This window comes from Lutra lutra, chromosome 5 (genome assembly GCF_902655055.1).
Source record: "Lutra lutra chromosome 5, mLutLut1.2, whole genome shotgun sequence".
Lineage (NCBI taxonomy): Eukaryota > Metazoa > Chordata > Mammalia > Carnivora > Mustelidae > Lutra > Lutra lutra.
This window is the reverse complement of record NC_062282.1, coordinates 81,394,715-81,414,579: the sequence shown is the minus strand read 5'-3', so window position 1 is coordinate 81,414,579 and position 19,865 is coordinate 81,394,715. Positions and strand designations below refer to the sequence as shown.

Genomic DNA, 19,865 nt, shown 5'->3' with positions numbered 1-19,865 from the left:
TGTGCAGGCTGTTTCATAACTTTCATTTTTCACTTAATATGTAATAATGAAAACTCTGCATATCAATAAATGTATTTTCCTACAGTTTTAGTGATTCATAGCTTTTTACTGCATGGATGTACCACTGGTGATTCAACCAATTTTTAAAACATTTGACCAGTTTCTACTTTTCACTTTAACACCATTGTGTAAACAGCTTTGTGGCTCAACCTGTGTCCTTATTTCCTCCAGATCAATTCCCAGAAATCTCACCTATTCCTACTTTATATTCTCGGGCTGTTATTCACTTCTCTTTGAAACCTGCCTTAACTCTTTATTTAAGGAAGGTATAACAGAAATAAGCAAACATTTAAAAAATCTTAGCACACATTAAAATAACTACTTTGGAAAGAACACTTTCTGACTGGGTGAGAAGAGTGGCTTATACAGTTAAGATTTTTTTCATCCCTCTCTATACAATGCTCTATAGGCCTTATAAAGATATTTATGTTTCTTAACTAATAGAGTTATGGATCTTGCTTTAAAAGATAAAACTTCTTTCAATCAAATGAAAAAGACTAGCAAATTGAGAGGCTGTGGAATACTAAGACTCACATCTTTAACAATGGTTCAAACTAAATCCACAGCAAAGAGAGTTAACAGCTTTTCTCAGGCGTCCCAAAGACCAGAGCACTCAAAGCTCCCAACTGCGTAACTGACAAATCTCCTTTGGGGCAACATCTGAGGAGGGAATGGAGACCACTGGGATGAATCAGCTTCCCTAGTTCTCAAAGTCCTGCTCCTACAGACCCAGGTACAACAGGCAGGGCCTGGCTGTAGCACTGCTACAGGAAACCAGGGGCCTGACCCCTTCTCCCCACCTGGATAGTAACCAGGGACTGGCTTTTCAAAGCGTGGTTCTTACCCTGTCATCCACAGACCCCAGGAGTCCACTAGAGAATTCAGAGTGTCAATGAACTTAGGCAGGAAAACAATTACACCTTCGCTTTTGTGACCTTGTCACTGAAATTAAACATTTCCTTCCATTATGATATAAGCAATAAAACACAGTGTTATCAATACCTGTGACTTGTTCAGAAATCAGTTGTTTTCATAACACATTGTGACTTTTATAGACATCTTGAAATATCAAGACAGTTAACCCTTGATCACCACAGATTTGAAATACACAGGTCTACTTACACAAGGATTTTTTTCAATAAACACAGTACAGTACTATAAATGTGCTTTACGATCTTTTACCATTTTCTTTTCTCTAGCTTACTTTATTGTAGTATTACAGTATATAATACATGTAACATACAAAAACATGAATTAATTGATTGTTTATGTTATTTGTCAGGCTTCTGGTCAACAGAAAGCTGTTAGTAGTTGTTCGCAGGGGAGTCAAAAAATTATATGCAGATTTTCAACTGCACAGGAGGGTAGGGGGTCAGGACCTCAAACTCCCACATTATTCAAGGGTCAACTGTATTTCCAAGTTATGCCAGTTATCAGGCCCATGTCTATTTCTTATTATTTAAAGTGGTAATAAAGAAATACATGTACTATTACATCACAACTGAATTCCAGTAATTAGACCCCTTATTATCCTATGTATTTGACATGTATGCCTTTAAAACATTCTACCAATCAGCCGAAGAGGTTGATGACACCAAATCAGCTGAGAGTGCCTGCTTCAGAGCAACACAACTGATTGAAACACACAAACAATGGCACTTGAGGAGTTAATGAGTCACTTAAAATCGGGAAACAGGTAGCAGGTCTGACGCCTCACCAGATGCGTGACCTTCACTGAGAACAATGCCATCTTTTGAATGACTTTACCTCTGGTTTCCACAGCGTGGATGCATTTCCTGATTATGCTGAAGCCAATGCTGTCCAACTGTGCAGCTAAAAGAGGAAGAGAAGGGCAGTCAAGTTGCTGGCCATGCACACCAACCTCAGACAAGGCCTGACAGATCCAGGATCAATCAGTCCCATGGTATGGCCACAGATAAAAATGATTTTTAAAAAATCAGCTGGCATTCACTGAGAGACTACCATATACCAGTTATAGTTCTAACTGCTTTGTTTATATTATCTCATTTATTTCTCATGGTTACTCTGCTAGGTTATCCTCCATGTATAGCTGAAGACACTATAGCACAGAGTGATGTGAACTTTACCAAAAGAATAAGTAGGCATCCTTTAAATCACTTGTTCTGTTATTGTTAGGAATGGCAAGACTAACTGCTTCCTGGTCTCCTTCAAAGAGCATAAACTAAGTGGCACAATAAATGTTAGGCAAGTGCTTTTACATAGATTATCTCAGTTAATCCTCACAAATCCTCTAGGCTGATACTATCATTAGCTCCATATTACAGATAAAACAACTGAGATTTGGCAAAGCTAAATGTCTTGACCAAAGCTCCAGAGCTAATAGGTGGGAGACTCACTCCTGAGCCTGTGAAGACCTAACTGCCCTAAATATGACCCTGAATTAAAGACAGAAGTCAATCCTGCTCAGGTGATTAGAAAAGAAGGAAAAAATGGTAAAAAGAAAAGTGACCTAGAGGAAAAGAAAAGCAGCCCAGAACACAGAAGTTATCTGATGAATAAGGATAAGGCAATAGAGCCAGCCTGTGTGTTATCAGTCAGCAAGTAGTTAGAGTTCTCCAACGGCTACAAACCCCACTAATGTGACCCAGAAAATTAATGATCACATAGCAGCAACATTTTCCACAGCCAGAACCAATTTCTAACCTGGCAGTGAGGCTGGGAACCCACCAAAATTCATCCCCAGGCTTTGATTACCCAGTGAAAAGATGTGGATGGTAATCGTTAAGAAAGGGTTCACTTTTTGAGCACCTTGGGACATCAGGGCAAGACATTCTACAAACTCATGGGTCACAGTGGAGAAGAGAATGGTGGAAAGTAGAAAGAGAAGTGTTTTTAAATAATTTGTCATCATCCTGGGCAAGAAATAAACTTGTAAAAATAAGAGAACTGCACAGAACCTGAACTCACTCTTTGATCTAATCCAAACAGAATCTTTCTCAAAAAAAATTTTTTTAAGTTTTCAATTTTAATTCTGGTGTAGTTAACATACAGTGTGTTATTAGTTTCAGGTGTACAATGTAGTGATTCAACACTTCCACACATTAGCCAGTGCTCACCATGACAAGGGCACTCCTTAATCCCCATCACCTTTTTCACCCATCCCCAAATCCCACCCACCTCTCCTCTGGTAACCATGAGTGTGTTCCCTATAGTTGAGAGTCTGGGGTTTTTTTGTTTGTCTTTCCTTTTGTTCGTCTTTTCCTTTTTACCCTTTGTTTCTTAAATTCCACATCAGTGAAACCATATGGTATTTGTCTTTCTCTGACCTGTGTGCCTTAGCATTTTACTCTCTAGCTCCATCCATGTTGCTGCAAATGTCAAGATTTCATTCCTTTTATGGCCATATAATATTCCATTGTGTTATGTATGTATGTATGTGTGTATATATATATGTATGTGTGTGTGTATATATATATATATATAAATAAATATATGTATATGTACATATATATATAAATATACATATATGCCATATATTCTTTACCCATTACTCTATTGATGGACACTTGGGCTGCTTCCATAATTTGGCTACCATAAATAATGTTTCAGTAAAGACAGGGGTGCACCTTGCTCTAATTCTTTATGCATATGAGTGAACTTACATTCAATGAAGATAAAAATCCTTAAGAAAATCATTGAATTCCTCAAACTATAAAGGAATTCTGATTTATTCAAAATTCTCTTTTCAAAAGAAACAAAATAAGTCTTATTCTTACATACATACTTACCACTTACTGATATCTAATGTAAACACATTTGACCTCTAGGATAGTCAGTCAGTAAAGTACCAGAAATGAGGAAAACAGTATGTTTCTTCCTGGAGACTACCTGCTATACAAACCACTGTTCTTATTCTCTTAAAGCTATGAGGAGTTTACTAACTTACTCTCGTGCTTTTTCTAACATAAACCAAGTATTGACTCTGAAAATCATGTAATACAGAGCTTTCTGACTCCAAGCTGCAAGTCAGATTGAAATCAATGTTCCAAATGAAACTCAATAAACTTGTGCCATAGATGTTTCCCAAATTTAATAACAAACTATGATAAACAGGCCAAACACCTGTTAAATTCTAGGTAAAGATTATCTAAAATAAGAGGTTTTTTTTTTTTTTTAAGATTTTTATCTATTTATTTGACAGAGAGAGATCACAAGTAGGCAGAGAGGCAGGCAGAAAGAGAGAGGGAGAAATCAGGCTCCCTCTGAACAGAGAGCCCGATGCAGGGCTCCATTCCAGGAACCTGAGATCATGACCTGAGCCGAAGGCAGAGGCTTAACCCACTGAGTCACTGGGGCGCCCCTAAAATAAGAGTTTTACTGAGATATAATTCACATACCCTAACATAACCCATTTAAAGCTCAAAAGTCATTCGTTTCTAGTATACTTACAAAGTTATGAATCAGGCACCATTATTTGATTCTATAACATTTTCCTTTTCTTCCACATAAAAGTTCATACACATTAGCATTCACACCCTATCCCCTGCCTTCCATCATTTCCTTAAAAAAAGTCATCTGTTTACTGTCTCTAAAGATTTGCCCATTTTAGGCAAGTCATATAAAAAGAATCATATACTTATATGTTTATAACGCTGTAAAAAAAAAAAAAAGAAAGAAAGAAAGGATGAATCCCCAAGTTTTGTAGCAACATGGACGGGACTGGAAGAGATTATGCTGAGTGAAATAAGTCAAGCAGAGAGAGTCAATTATCATATGCTTTCACTTATTTGTGGATCATAACAAATAGCATGGAGGACAAGGGGAGATGGAGAGGAGAAGGGAGTTGAGGGAAATTGGAAGGGGAGGTGAACCATGAGAGACTATGGACTCTGAAAAACGATCTGAGAATTTTGAAGGGGTGGGGGGTGGGAGGTTGGGGGCACCAGGTGGTGGGTATTGTAGAGGGCACGGATTGCATGGAGCACTGGGTGTGGTGCAAAAATAATGAATACTGTTATGCTGAAAAAATAAAAAAATTAAAAGAGTGAAAAAAAAAAAAAATCTTTTTTAAAAAGGAAAAAAAAAAAAAAAAAAAAAAAAAAAAAAGAATCATATACTACCATAGTTTTTTGTGTCTAGTTTCTTTCAGTTGGTATACTGTTTCCTAGAGTCATGTATGTTGCAGCATCAATATATCATTCCCTTTTATGAGTAAGTAATATTCTACTGTCTGGATATACCACCTGTCATTTATCCATTCATTGATTGTTGTTTCTACTTGCTGGTTGTGAAACGCAGCTAGGAACATCTGTGTACAAGTCTTTGTGTTGACATCTATGTTCACTTAAGTATATACCTACAAATGGAACAGCTGGATTAAATGGTAACTCTATGCTGAACTTTTTGAGGAACTGTCAAGCTGCTTCCCAAAGTGCTGCACCACTGTGCATTCTCACCAGCAATGTATAAGGGTTCCTATTTCTCCACATCCTTCCCGATATTTGTCATTTCTTTTTTTTATTATAACTTTTTTAGTGGGCGTGAAGTGGTATCTCACTGTGGTTTTGATTTGCATTTCCCTAGTGACTAATGATGTTGGGCATCCTTTCATGTGCAGGGGAGGATATTCATTCCTTTATACAGTAATCAGAATAGAGCCTACTGGAAACTATTTGTCAGAGGGAAATTATTTTTTGTACTTAAGGAGGTTTCTAAAATGTTCACAACTGTGATTCAATAGTCAGTTGAAGCTTTTTAGTTCTTCTTTTGAGAGGTGATCAACATAATTTATGCACAGGGATGATAGTCAAAAAAGTTCAGGAGAGAAAGAACCACCATTTTGCACTTTCCTCTGGGGCGCTACTGGGACTGATTCCAAACTTGGATACTTTAAGAGTACATTTGCAGCCTGATCTTGTTCTATACATTGATCAACGTCTATCTTGGACAAAAAGTATTTTGCTCCCTTTACCTCATAAACAGTGGTAAACGTTTTAGAAAGTTGAAATAACCTGGCCGCTAACAGTGACAACCCCAGTGGCCAAAAGATACCTGCTCATAAAGCCATCAGCATAACTAGCAAATGGGCAGAGCCAGAGATAGACCTGCAAGTCCAAATGAGTTCTTGAACCTTTCTGTGTTTGACTCTAAGAAGCAAGATCCTTTCCTAGGTAAGTAATAGCTAGTGGAAAAGAATGCAATGGAACCTTCCAAGTATATCCAGAAAAAAACTGAATTCTATTAACCTACATTAATTACCATTACTTCTTTTAGAAATTAGCAAAGCAAACTACCCCCACCTCCCGAAATCTCTTAGCAATTCTCCTTTGGTTTCCCCAACATTACTAAGTTCTTTCATTTGTTTTAAACCTGCTAACTCCTTTTCTTGAAATAAATCTTACACAGATGTACACATAAGGGCATTACACATTACACATGTAACACAGTATTAGTATATATTAGTTGTCTATGTTCAAAAGTAGAACACATTTACATATTACCAAGTCAAAGAGAGTTCAAGGTAACTGTCAGCCTCTAGTTGTTGAAGTTGCAGTCTGATGTAATTATTACAGCTTTATTTATTTATTTATTTATTTATTTATTTTTAAAGATTTTATTTATTTATTTGACAGAGAGAAATCACAAGTAAGCAGAGAGGCAGGCAGAGAGAGAGGAGGAAGCAGGCTCCCTGCTGAGCAGAAAGCCCAATGTGGGGCTCGAACCCAGGACCTGGGATCATGACCTGAGCCGAAGGCAGTGGCTTAACCCACTGAGCCACCCAGGCGCCCCATTATTACAGTTTTAGAGGCAGATAACACAGTATTCAGAAATGGAATTCATATCAAACAACAGTTCCCAACAAAGAACTCATGACACAGAGTTTAACAATCATTGCTCTAAGTCTCTAAGCTGCAACTGAACAATTATCACATTGCCTGCTGCCCTGGCACATCCCTGTTTCTCTCTGTGTCTCTAAGGCTATGTCACCCACAAGCATGAACGCTCACACACACAGTCTGACTTCTAGTCTCATCAACTTGAACTCCCTGCTGATGTCATGATTAGGTTACTAATGATTAACAACTGCATTATTATTTAGCATGTACAGAGTACTACTAATGTAATAGTGATTATAGTGCATACATAACTAGAGATCATTAGTTCTGATCTCTGCCCAGCAGGTACATAATCTAAGTTAATTGAGATCCCTCTGCTGAAAAGCAAGTTCCCACTAAAAGGTTTAGAACATGATCCACCACTGAACAGAGTTTGCTAATGACAGAAAAAGCCTGAGCAGCCTGCCAGATGGACGCGGCTGTCCTTAATCCCCTGAAGCAGGTGATTCAGCTCTTTTACTGGGCCAAGGCTCAGAAAAGGTCAGGGATTTATTTGCAATTTCTGTATCCTTGTAATCTCCAGGAATAATCTCTCATTAAATATCTACTAGACTTGCATTATTCCCTTAATTTGACTTGCAATGAGGTGGTGCAGGACCAGTAGTTCCTACGCCTGTCATCCACTGTCTTGCAGCTAAGGCCCGAACTGGCTTCTCTTCCATTCTCAGCCTCAACTTCAACTCTGCCCAAGATTCTGCACCAGACAGCCCAAACAGCTTTCATATGATGACTGTCAACAGAGCTCACACCAAATACCCAGGTTAACCCAGGAAGTTAGAAATGTACCACCATCTTAATTTTCATTCCAACTTTGAAGACTTGTTTGTCTCCTTGTAGAAGAAGGTCACACAAACCTATTTTCTCCAAGTTCTGTGGAGAACACAAGAACACTGAGAGTTGGGCTGATGCTCAGTTAGCTTGGAGGGACTTAGCACAGAAGAGGGAAGAGGATGTTTGGCAGACCACTGGGGTTTACACTATTATGTCTAGGGTACAAACTCTAAGAACAGGGAGGCAAGTTAAATCCAGGAGCAAAAGGTTTTACTGCAAAGGGCTTGAAACTATATAAGGTTCATCTAATGATGCTCTTGCCTAAAAAGAGGAGGCTGGTGGCCAGATGGCCAAATGCTACCTCACCTGAGATGTTTTCCCTGGCTCTTTTCACCTTGAAAGAAAATGAGGTGTGTAGGTGGTATAAAACCCTTTCACTCCTCCTTTCTTACCCTCATATCCAAATTATCACCAGGTCCCTCAATTTCATCTAGTTCTCTCCATCTTCACCACCACCATCCCAGTCCTGCCCTCCATCATCTGTCACCAGGACTTGTTATGATGATCACCTAACTGGCATCTTCATACGTCCCATGGCTCCTTCTAGTCTATCCTCTACATTTCAGCCCCCTCCCCTAATCTGGACAAAACCAGATCACATGCCCTCCCTGTCTAAAATCTCTCAATGGCACCCAACTGCTCTCGGGAGGATAACCCAAATCCTTCACAGGTTTCACAAAACCCTGCATGGTCTAGCCCAGTCTGCCTCTTTCACACTACCCCCTGCAGACCTAAGCATCCTATCATAGGGCCTTCAAAGCATCTAACTGACCATACTTTCTCTCCAGCCTTTGAACATGTTGTGGATTTCCCTTGGAAGCCCACTGGCCAAAAGCAACTGCAAATCCTCAGGTCTCCCCTCAAGTGTCAATTCCTCAAAAAGGCCCTCCTGATCTCTCCACCTGGTTTATGTCCTCACTGCAACTTGGATATAGCACTATCAACTTCTCCTTCAGAGTATGTAACATAATTATAAGTTTACATTTATTTCTGTGATGTTGCCGACCAAACCAGGTTTGCATTCATGAAAGCAATGGTGCATGTATATCTTTACGCATTTGTTTTATTCAATACTCTATCTCTACCTTTCACTGTCTACTATGTTGGCCACTAAATATGATGGGGAGGGTCACTAAGGAACACTTGGTGTAGTAAAAATGACCTTTCAAATTCCAACTGTTATAAACTCTACAAAAGTAGATAAGTTATTTAAGCTCTGGTGCCTAGGTTTTTCATCTTTTGGGAAGACATAAATGTTAAATAAAGATATGAATGGCCTGACCTACCTACTTTCTTCTTGTATTAGCACAAAGTGGTATTACCACCTAATAGGACAGCTCCAAGAATGAGTTAAAAAGAAAGGAAAAAAGAAAGGTATGCCAGCCAAAACATAAATCGAAGACAAAAACCAAGTTCTGGTTTTCCTGTACACTTGTAGAAATCCTCTGCTTGTCCATCAAGGCATTATCATCACCAAATTGTACGTGGCATGAAACTGTGGCTGGTGAAAACAGAAGGTGCGGGGGTTCTCTCCACGTCATACTGTCTAGGCCATCTACATTACATAATCACATAGGCCTGAGGTCAAGGAAAGCCGTAGAAAAGAAGAGCATTCTCGGGGCGCCTGGGTGGCTCAGTGGGTTGGGCCGCTGCCTTCGGCTCAGGTCATGATCTCAGGGTCCTGGGATCGAGCCCCACATCGGGCTCTCTGCTCAGCAGGGAGCCTGCTTCCTCCTCTCTCTCTGCCTGCCTCTCTGCCTGCTTGTGATCTCTCTCTGTCAAATAAATAAATAAAATCTTAAAAAAAAAAAAAAAGAAGAGCATTCTCCCCTACAGCTGTGTGCTACCCAACAGACCTCATTCTGCATGTCCAGGAGACCCTTTACTAACCTGCTCTTGCCCTATGCCAGTCCTTAGTACTCAAAACATCAAGAAATTTGGCAATAGGTAGCCAAATCACTAATTCTGAATGGAAGGGACCTTTCCATACCACGGGTTGACTGATGGACATACGGTGTGTGAAAACAACCCTCTGGGACACATCCACAAGTTACCCAATACATGCTTCCTGGGAATTCTAACAAAGCTCAGAAGACAAATTCTTTTCCAAAAGAGGAACTAATCTCCTGAATTAGTCTCAACACACATTAGAACACATTACCCATTTTCTTAAAGGTGGTATTCAACAGGTTTTTTTCCTAGCCTAAAACCCCTTCCCCAGGAATCTTAACTCAACTTTCCTTTCATTTAAAAAATAAATAAATAAATAAATAAATAAATCTTTCAAGTTCTTTTTTTTTTTTTTAAAGATTTTATTTATTTATTTGACAGAGAGATCACAAGTAGATGGAGAGGCAGGCAGAGAGAGAGAGAGAGAGAGGGAAGCAGGCTCCCTGCTGAGCAGAGAGCCCGATGGGAGACTCGATCCCAGGACCCTGAGATCATGACCTGAGCCGAAGGCAGCGGCTTAACCCACTGAGCCACCCAGGCACCCAAATCTTTCAAGTTCTTTATAGGACAAATGGAATTTGCTGGAAGTGCTGGATGTTTGCATAAAAATAAAAGAAATGAGAGGTAAATTAAGTTACTTCCCCATTTTTAATGTGGATGGATACAGGAAACTGTCTGGAATTACTATGAGCAGGCCACCATTTCAGGGACAGCTCCAGGGGCATGTTCTCACCTCAGAAATTTACTCAATTTCCCGAGTGCTTTGCTCTTTAAAGTCTGGCCTACCTCGATCATTCTGAATTTAATCAATTTCAACACCATTAAAAGCCATGAAAAGAAACACCCACATTGAATTAAATACCAAATCCATCTGGAGAATAGCTTTCCAATTGGCTCACACACTCCAAGGGGCTCAAGTCCTTCCTCCTAATCATGTGAAGACCCAGAGTTGAGTTGCAAGGGCTTCGTGGCTGTGTCCCTTGGAAACAGTCTTCATGGTGGTAGTTTTGGAAACTTCTAGTGGCACTGGGAAGTTGGCCAATTGCTTCTCAATTATCCAGGTGTGAATTCCCTACTTTGGGGATTACCAATGGCTAGATCTTAATTCCAGTTCAGCTCCCCAAGACCCTATACCCTATTCTACTCTGTCCTATACTCTGGTCCCCAGCTATATACATTCAGGGAGTGTGGACTAACTTTAATATTAACTGAAGTCACGCAGACATAATTGGTATGTGTTGGAAAGAGAATGATAAAATTTCAAGCCAGACAGACCTGGATTAAACTCTGGTCTCTGCCACCTCTGACTAGTATGATCATCGGAGAGGTGTTTCAGCCCATACTCTTAACCTTCCTCTTCTGTAGAGTGGGGAGAATTCACCTAGGTGTTCAAGGGTCAAAGGAAATGTATACTGACTTATTTGGTATTTCAAAAAATGGTCATTAGCAGTATTATCAACATTTGAATCAAACTTTCTGGTTGATAAAACATTTTTCATACCCAAGTTCATGTTATCCCCATAATAATCCCATGGGGCAAATACTGTTACTGTTCTTACTAATAACTTCTTGCTATGCTTCCACACTAATGAACTCAATAATATCTTACTGCTTATAGAATATATTAAAATATTATAACTTAACTGATTTTCCCAATGTATCTGATAAGCCTTTACGATGAGAACAGCCAGGCTCACAATGTTGTGGTAACAATGACAGCAAGAGCTAACGCTAGCTGAACAAACTGCCCTGCTCTGGGCTAAGCACTTAAACGTACCATGTCCTCATCTGTTGTCCCCCCTATTATGTAGACAAGAACTCTTGACTCGGGTGAGGTTGAGGAAATTCTCGTAAGACTTTGGCCTTAATGAGTGCTGGAATCAGGACTGTAACTCAGTCTGACTCCAGAGCTCATTCTTTATCCACTCCTACTCTTCAGCTCAAGTTCACATGACCAGTCAGACAGGGACGGGGGTGTGTGTGTTGATGGGGGGGGGGGGGTGCTAGGGATCATGTTTTCTGGAGTCTTCCCTTTCTACTCCAGGAGGAGCTCTCAAATCTAGTGGACAAGAGAAGGAGGAGCACGCTTGTTGCCAAGCGCATTGTGGGCACCCTCCCACAGATTATAGTCCAGTAGGTTTGAAAAGCATGCTTGGGATAACAATGCACTGTATGCCAACCAATTAAAACTAGTGTTACTAAAGACTAACAGAAATTATTGTTAACTTTTAATTAGCTATCAACATCCGTATCACAGTTCCTATCTGATAATAGCCATTCATCAGTGCTATGTATCTCAATATATAATGTTGCTTGTGCCTCTCACGGTATATGAAACGATTCAAAAGGATTCACAAATATTTTCAAATAGCTATGTATTTATTTCAATGAATATCAGAAATTTACCTTTCTTTAAATCACACATGACATGCTGCATTTATTTAAGTTAAAAACAGTGAACTGAGGGGTGACTTAGCGGCTCAGTTTAGTTAAGCAGCTGGCTCTTGATTTGGGCTCAAGTCATAATCTCAGGATCTTGGGAGGGAGCCCCATGTAAGGCTCTGCACTTAGGGAGGAGTCTGCTTCTCTCTCTCCTTTTGCCCCTAGCTCATTCTCTCTCTAAAATAAATAAATCTTAAAAAAAAAAAAAGAGTGAGTGGATTTAAGAAAAATAGTAGGTCAATAGTAATACAGGCAGTATATGTATATGTAAAAACAAAACAAAACAAAACAAGAAGTCAGTGATAGAAAAATACCACATTTGAGAACTATTATCTTAACTTGTCCCCAGCCAGGCACTACACTGAACCTGGCTGGAAGGACAAGATGGGAAGGTACCATATTTGACCGCCAAGATTTCTACTTCAGTACAGTCATCATGGATTCCTTCCCTTCTCTCCCCTTACAATCCATCAACAAGCCCCATCAGGCAGCAGTTAAAAACACATGCAGAGAACCCAGATGCTTCTCACCATCCCCACTGTTCCCAGTGTTGATACCTTAACCCAAGTCACCAGCATCTTTCACCTGGATTACTCTAATCAATAACCTCCCAACTGCTTTTCCTTTTGCCCCATACAGTTTATTCTCCACCAGGAGCCAGAGCCATCTTTTTAAAATACACACTGGCTCATATATCACTTGCCTGATCACAACTCTCCAGGGACTTCTCATGACACTCAGAACACAAGCTTACCTCCTGACCACGGCCTCACATGGTCTAGTACCAGCCTACCTGACCACTCCTGCTCTGGCCTCCTCTAATCCAGTCACCACAGTCTTTCCCAATATTCCTTGAACACAGCTGGCTTATTCCCTCCACTTCAAGGGTTCCTCTGCCAGCTCCTGACATGCCTCACTTCCGTTTGTTCAGGTTTCTGCTCAAATGGAACCTCTTCAGAGAAGACTCCCTGTTTCAGGTTTCTAGAACAGCTCCCCCTTGCCTTGTTATTCCCTATCCCTTTGCTCTTATTTCTTCCTAGTCCCTCTCTCCACCTGAAAGTATACTTTTGTTTACTTGCTGTCTGTCAGTTTCTCTCACTAGTATAACTCCATGAGAACAGGGACTTTATCTGCCCTGTTCATTATTGTAGCATCAATATATATTTCCCATATGAAGCAACAAATACAATCCACATTTTCACCTGCTAAGACACCAGAAACCAACAGGTAAAGAAGTCCCCACACTCCAGGAGCCTCAAATGCTAGCAGCTGGCTGAACACACTGGTACCTTCTAGAGTTCAGGGGCGCTGTGGTGAGAAGCACAAGATGAATAGCACTGACCAGGATATCGTTCATCTCCTGACCTCTAAGCATTAATACTGCCCATCGGAACCTTTTTTCCCCCATCAGCCTACCAGATACAAAGGCAACTATCTTCTTTTTCATGGTTTCTGGGAACACACAGAAAAAAATAAGCCAAGAAGACCACAGATAAACAAAGTAAACTAGGTAGCAGGAAAGAGATGAAATCCCTGCCTGGCCTGGAATAAACCTACCAGCTCTCAGCTGAGTCAAGAGAGGCTCTAAGATACCTGTAAAGAGTGTTCCAGTTCTCAGCAAGACACCACAGCCAAAGTGGCAGTGTCCAGGCTGATACAGTACAGGCTGAGAGTGGCAGATGGGCTTGCAGTGAACTATCTCCTTGTGGGTTCTGACAACTGCAGTCTCCCAGTCCACCTTAAAATCCCCAATGAGGACAGCAATGAAAGAGCAATGCCTAATGCACTGCGTGGTAATACCAATCAGCGTCATCAGGACTACCTGTCTCCTCGACAGGGGTCCACACATCCAGAGAAGGAATTACAGTCCACAGGCCTCAATTCCTGTCTGTCTTGAGGCATGGGTAGCTCTGCACTGATTTCTCAACCAAAAGAAATCATCACCAGCTTTTTTTTTTTTTTAAAGATTTTATTTATTTACTTGTCAGAGAGAGATCACAAGTAGACAGAGAGGCAGGCAGAGAGAGAGAGAGAGAGAGGGAAGCAGGCTCCCTGCTGAGCAGAGAACCCGATGCGGGACTTGATCCCAGGACCCTGAGATCATGACCTGAGCTGAAGGCAGCGGCCTAACCCACTGAGCCACCCGGCACCCCCATCACCAGCTTTTTGAAAGAGGAAGTGTTTCAGTAAAGAACCATTTTCTTCTGCCCACCTAGATCCTTTTCCTGCCTTTACCTCCCTGTCTTCTCACTTTGATCTGCCCTAGGAATGGTTCGGGTACTTTTTGGTCAAAACAAATGGAGGCAGCAAAGGGCAAGGGAGGGAAAGACGTTCATAATCAGAGGCCTAACACTGACATTCATGGCTGCCATCCCCACTAACTGGTAGTGGAAGATGGGCATACTTCATCTCTCTGACCCTTCTTATCTGCACAGATCAGGTGCTGTGAAAATCAGCAAGGAAATGTCTGTGAAGGCCCTCTGAGAACTGTACAAAGACTGCCTATGGTCATGCTTTTACATGAATAGCCTCTGGTTTCAGGGGAATGATGATATTATTGATAATAACAACAGCAGATAATAACGTTTAATGACCGCTTAGAATATCAGGCACAACTGAGCTAAGGATTTCCATCCAAATCTCATTTAATCCATCCAACAAATCAATGATATAAGTACTAAAGCTATACTGATCTCACAAAAAACAAAAACATAAGCAAAAACCAAAACAAAACAAAAAACAGACCAATTACTGAGGCCTGGGCGAATTAATTTTCCAAGGTCACACACTCAGTAAGTTGTGAGGCTGGGATTCCAACCCATGAATGTAGTAATACTGTAGAGCCCACTCTCCCAAGCACTACCGCACACTTATCCCCACTGCGGGCAACAGGATTTGATAGCCTCCGCTGAATCCTGCATGCTTTGAACACTCTGGTCAGGATGGGAAGGAACGACTCTGAGAGACTACAAGTAGGGACTGAGGAGAAGGATTCCGCTTTCTCATCTGGAAATGGGGTCTATAATACCACCTACATCACAGGGTTTTTATAAGGATCAAACAACGTAACATATATAAAAAAAACCCTGAGCACACTGCCCTGTAGTAAGTACGTATTCAATAAACATTAATTGAGACCCTTGAAGAAAACCTTTCAGTCTCTGCTTTAACAACCCCTTGCACTGGACTTTAGAATTTAAAGATGCAGCCCGGGATCTGTTCACTGTTGCTTGGCCGAAGCCCAAACCAGAAAGCCAAGGAGTGGTTCACACCTGCCCAGGCCATGACTTGCTATTGATACAGAGCCTACATTTCTAAGAGAAAGAGGGGTATTAGGACACAGCAAAGTCACGCAATGGCTGCATCTGTCATTCTAAAGTTGGCTGGGAGAGAGGATGGTTTGTTAAGTGTCATTTAGGACAAATAGAAAGGCTTCTCTGAATGTCTAGGCTAGCTGGAGGAGCGCCTTTGCCAGTCATGTCCTTGAGGGATTGGGGCCTCACCAAACAAAATGGCTGAGATCCCATATAATAAAATCTCTGAGAAAAGAAGCTGTCCTTTCCCCTTTCTCTCTTGCTAGCCCCCAACCCCTCAGCCAGGGTTATTCTCAAGCTAGGGCATTACAGCACAACTGTCCATGCAGGCCACATCCACTGTGCTGCACACATAAATCATAAGGCAAAGTGAGGTGCAGAAAATCAGCATTTGGGTGAGCTAGAATTATACCATCTTGCCTGCCCACGGCTCAGAAGATAAAAGTGGTAGCCAGAGAAACCTGCCATAGCACAAGAGGGAGGGGAAAGAAGAAAGCAAAAGGGCCCAGAGGAGTGGGGGCAGGGGTCTGGAAGGAAATTCAGACAAGGGAGACATCCAGCGCCTGTCTCCTATCAGGACTGGCCTGGAAGGTGTGGATGGAAAGCTGGAGGGGAAGGTGTACTCAGCTGACTGCCTCGTGGGCCAGCACTCAGGTCAGGCCGCCATGCCCATTAATGCTGCCCATCCTTTTCGGGTTTAAAAAGGGAAATGTTCTATTTATAAGCCACTGACCAGTGGAGACCTGGCAGCCACTGGATGGCTCTGATCCCGCAGGGATTCTGGTTACTAGTGGCTGCCTTCTCCTGCCTCTCAACTGTGGGTGTTCTAATAGCAAAAGGCCTAAGGTGACTAGAAGCACAAGAAAAAGAAAATCCTCCTTTCTGTCCTCTGCTGCTTTCATAGAATGTCGGACTTTTAGTAATGTCTGAAGGCTTTAAAACCTTTCCAAAACAATGACCCGTATGATCCCACGAAAACTTTCCCTACTATCTTTAAGACTAAATCTCTTTTTCTGTTTTACAGATCAAGGGAAGTTGAGGCCCAGAGATGATGGGAATGTATAAATCAGAGGCCAGACAACAAGCAAGGTAATGGTGCCTTCCCAGCTCTTCTCCTGGTCCTCAATCTTGTCCTTATGGTACAAGAAAAGCCTGGATACAGCACGATCAGGGAATGCGACTGAATGATGACCAAAGAAGGGCAGATGTGTGTAACAGGAACCAAGCAGCTTTGGTTGTGTTGTCCAATGCCTGCAGAAGGGCAGTGGGCCATGTTACAGTTCTGTGCCTGGGAAGCTGCAGAATCAATGACACATAGTAACCATCTCTCAGCATCACCCAGAGCATGTGAGGAGCCATGGACAGTTCTAATGAGGAGGCTCACTGAGAAGCAATGTGGGATGGCCCCTCAAAAGCGAAGAGCTAAAGAGGTTAGGTGTTTGATGATGATGATGACAGGCCTCCCAGCTCCAATGGGCTGGCCACATAATGACAGGATGGCAAAACAGAGGAAAGACTTCCACTTGCGTTCTCAGTCTCTCTCTTAAGTAAATAAGTACAATATTTAAAAAAAAAAAAAAAAAGGCAGTCTAAGAACTGACAAAGCCCTAGAATCTGTGGGCCAGATTTGCCATTGCCTGATCTGTAAATAAAGTTCTATTAGCAAAGATGCATTTGTTTTCATATTGTCTACGGCTGCTTTCACGCTACAATATCAAGTGTTAAATAATACTGCAAAATTGAATATATTTACTCTCTGGCTATTTACTGAAAAGGCAGATCCTATGCTAAGCAATAACATTCAGGAAACCAGGGGGTTTACATGTTCATGTGTTTTTTTCCCCTAATGCACATGAAAATAAATATATAAATTTAAACAGTAATTTAAAATGTGTGTCTGGCACTATCTAAAATTATCTGAGATACCACTAGTAGTATGTGTACCCCATTTTGAGAAATACAGTCATGAGGATTTAATGAACTCACACTCATAGGGCACCAGCCTGAAAACAGCAGGGATGTTAGCTGCCACCCTTCGTTCTCTTTCCTGCTCCCCTCAGGAACACTTCTGCCCATCCAGTGAGCTTCCCCCTTCTTATAAGATAGACTAATAGGCATGACCAAATAATGAAAAGGATAAGAGCCAATAGTAATGAGGCATTTATTAAATAATATGCCAGACACTTTGCTAAACTTCAATCATCCTAGCAACTTCATGAGACAGGTGTGGTTATCTATTACCCATGTTATAGAAGAGGCAATGCAAGCTTAGAGAGGCCCAGCACGGACCTGTTCCATAGCCAGTGTGGCAGCATGCTAACCCCCACCACTCACATGGTATCCTTCACCAAAACAGCTCTTTCCAATCCATGAGGTGGGACCTACCCACAGAGAATTATCTGAGGTATGTGTAAAGACTGAGGTAGATGCATGCTCAGGCTGATGCTACTCATAACAGCAAAAATCTGCAGAGGACATCCAAGTCCAATGACAGGAAATCGTTCAACAAATTTGGATATAATCCTATGACAGAGTATTAAACAACCATTGCAAATGCCATTTATAAACAATTTTCATGACATGGAAAAATGCTTGAAAATTATTTAAAGCAGGATAAAGGAAGTATATTCAGTATAATGCCAAGGGAATCAAAATACATATTGGCATTGACAAAAACCATATAAGACACCATGAAAAAAAAAAAACAAGAAAGAATTATCTCTAGGGTGGCATTAGAAATGATTTATATTAAATTTCTGAAAACTACTGCTATATTTCCTTCATATTCTATAATGAATTCATATTATTTTTATAATAAGCAAAAATACCTATTTTTCAAGCTGCTTAGGGGATTCAGTGCTCCCCACCATGTCCCGGTGTAAATGACAACCTGAGTGAGCTCTTGAGCATTATACAAATACGAAAGATTCCTTTAAAAGTACCAGATTAAAAACAAACTGGAAGGAAAGAAGGGATTGACATCTGGAAGCAGAGGAAGTGCTGCGTTTCCTTCTTCTGGGGGAAGAGGGAAGGGCGTTCCCATTTTTTTTAACTCTTGCTAGCCTACGTGGAAGCCCATTCTGAGATCACTCTCTGACCAATGGGCTCTGGGCATTTTGTCTGCACAGCAGGTACATGTGCAGACAGCATGACAATGATACGCACTCACACACGTGATGGGCCATCTGGCCATCAACTCTGCGTGGTCTGAACCTCAAAAGCAGACCATATATTCCTTAAAGGTAGAGGCATGTGTTCTACTTGTAGGAGTCCTTCCTTCTCTGCAGTCACACTGCCCTGCGTCATGGGCACCTAAGAACTTTGAGAGGTATTATTTGAATGTGGAGCTACAGGAAGGCAGGACTCCTTCTGGGAAACCAGCGAAGAGTTCAGATAGGAGCACACAGGAACACATCGAACAAGAGCAGGAAGCACTGTCATCAACTGCAAGGTCCTCTTGAAAAGCCAGATGGTCCATATTGACCTGAGTGTGAACTGCACAAGAAGGCACGTCTGGGGCAATCTGGCCATATACCTTTGAAATAATCTGATTAACCTATGGCATTTGAGTGACTATTCACATAAGTGAAGTGGTTAGCTGTGGAGTTGAGATTAGGAGACTGAGCTCAGGGTCTGGCTCAGTCTGTCAGACTTCAGCCTTCAAACAGCTGGAGAAGCAGTGGGAAGGGAGCATTTCTGTAAACAGGCTAATCTTTTTGGAGCTAAGTAGGCAGTGACATTTATTATTTAAAGACTTCTAACTTGGAAGAGATCAACTCACACTAGAAAAGCCTGCCCTTCCCTCACTCTTACAGTGGACTAGAGTTTCCTCTCTGACAAGTTCTCATCTCTCTAACCATCCCTCGGGTGGGACTACAGGACAACAGCAGACTTGGCAGAGAAGAGGCCACTTCTTTGTTTCATCTCCTGAGTCCTACTGGAGCTCATTTCAAAGGAGAATAAACTCATTCTCACAGAGCCTCTGGTGAGGAAATCTCACAGCTGCAGTCAAAGGCAGGGAAAGCAACAGGACCTAGAGACTGAGAAGATACGCACTAAGGCATGAGGAGATAATGCACTAAGGTGGCTCAGGGGGCTGCAGAGAGCTGGGTGGGAGCAGGGATTCTTGCCCAGAGCAGAGTCCTGTTCTTCACAATGAGAAAGGGGGCAAACCCATGACAGCTATCAGCGGTCTAGGTTCTTAGCATTGGGGTGTGATCAGCAAAGCAGCTTAGGGAACAGCAAACACTTCCTTCCTCTCTAATATTCTTACTCGTATCTTCTCCCTCCCTTTCTCTAGCAGGCAAGAATTTAGACAGCTAGAGAAAACTCAGTATCACTGATGTATGTTATGGACATTCCATGAATAAACCCAGGGCAAGTCCCTTGA

General features: G+C 41.5%; 1 protein-coding gene across 8 annotated transcripts in view; it reads right to left on the bottom strand.

Annotated features, from left to right (window-relative positions):
* Positions 1-19,865, bottom strand: part of ARHGAP26 (Rho GTPase activating protein 26) — a 445,619-nt gene that overhangs the window by 187,048 nt on the left and 238,706 nt on the right. For all 8 annotated transcript variants that reach the window (XR_007127482.1, XR_007127483.1, XR_007127484.1 and 5 more), the window contains exon 13: positions 1,828-1,893. Coding sequence is in view for 5 of the 8 variants with exons in the window: in XM_047730366.1 (XP_047586322.1) it covers positions 1,828-1,893 (66 nt within the window). In the remaining 3 variants the exon portion in view is untranslated. The remainder of the gene's footprint in view (positions 1-1,827; positions 1,894-19,865) is intronic.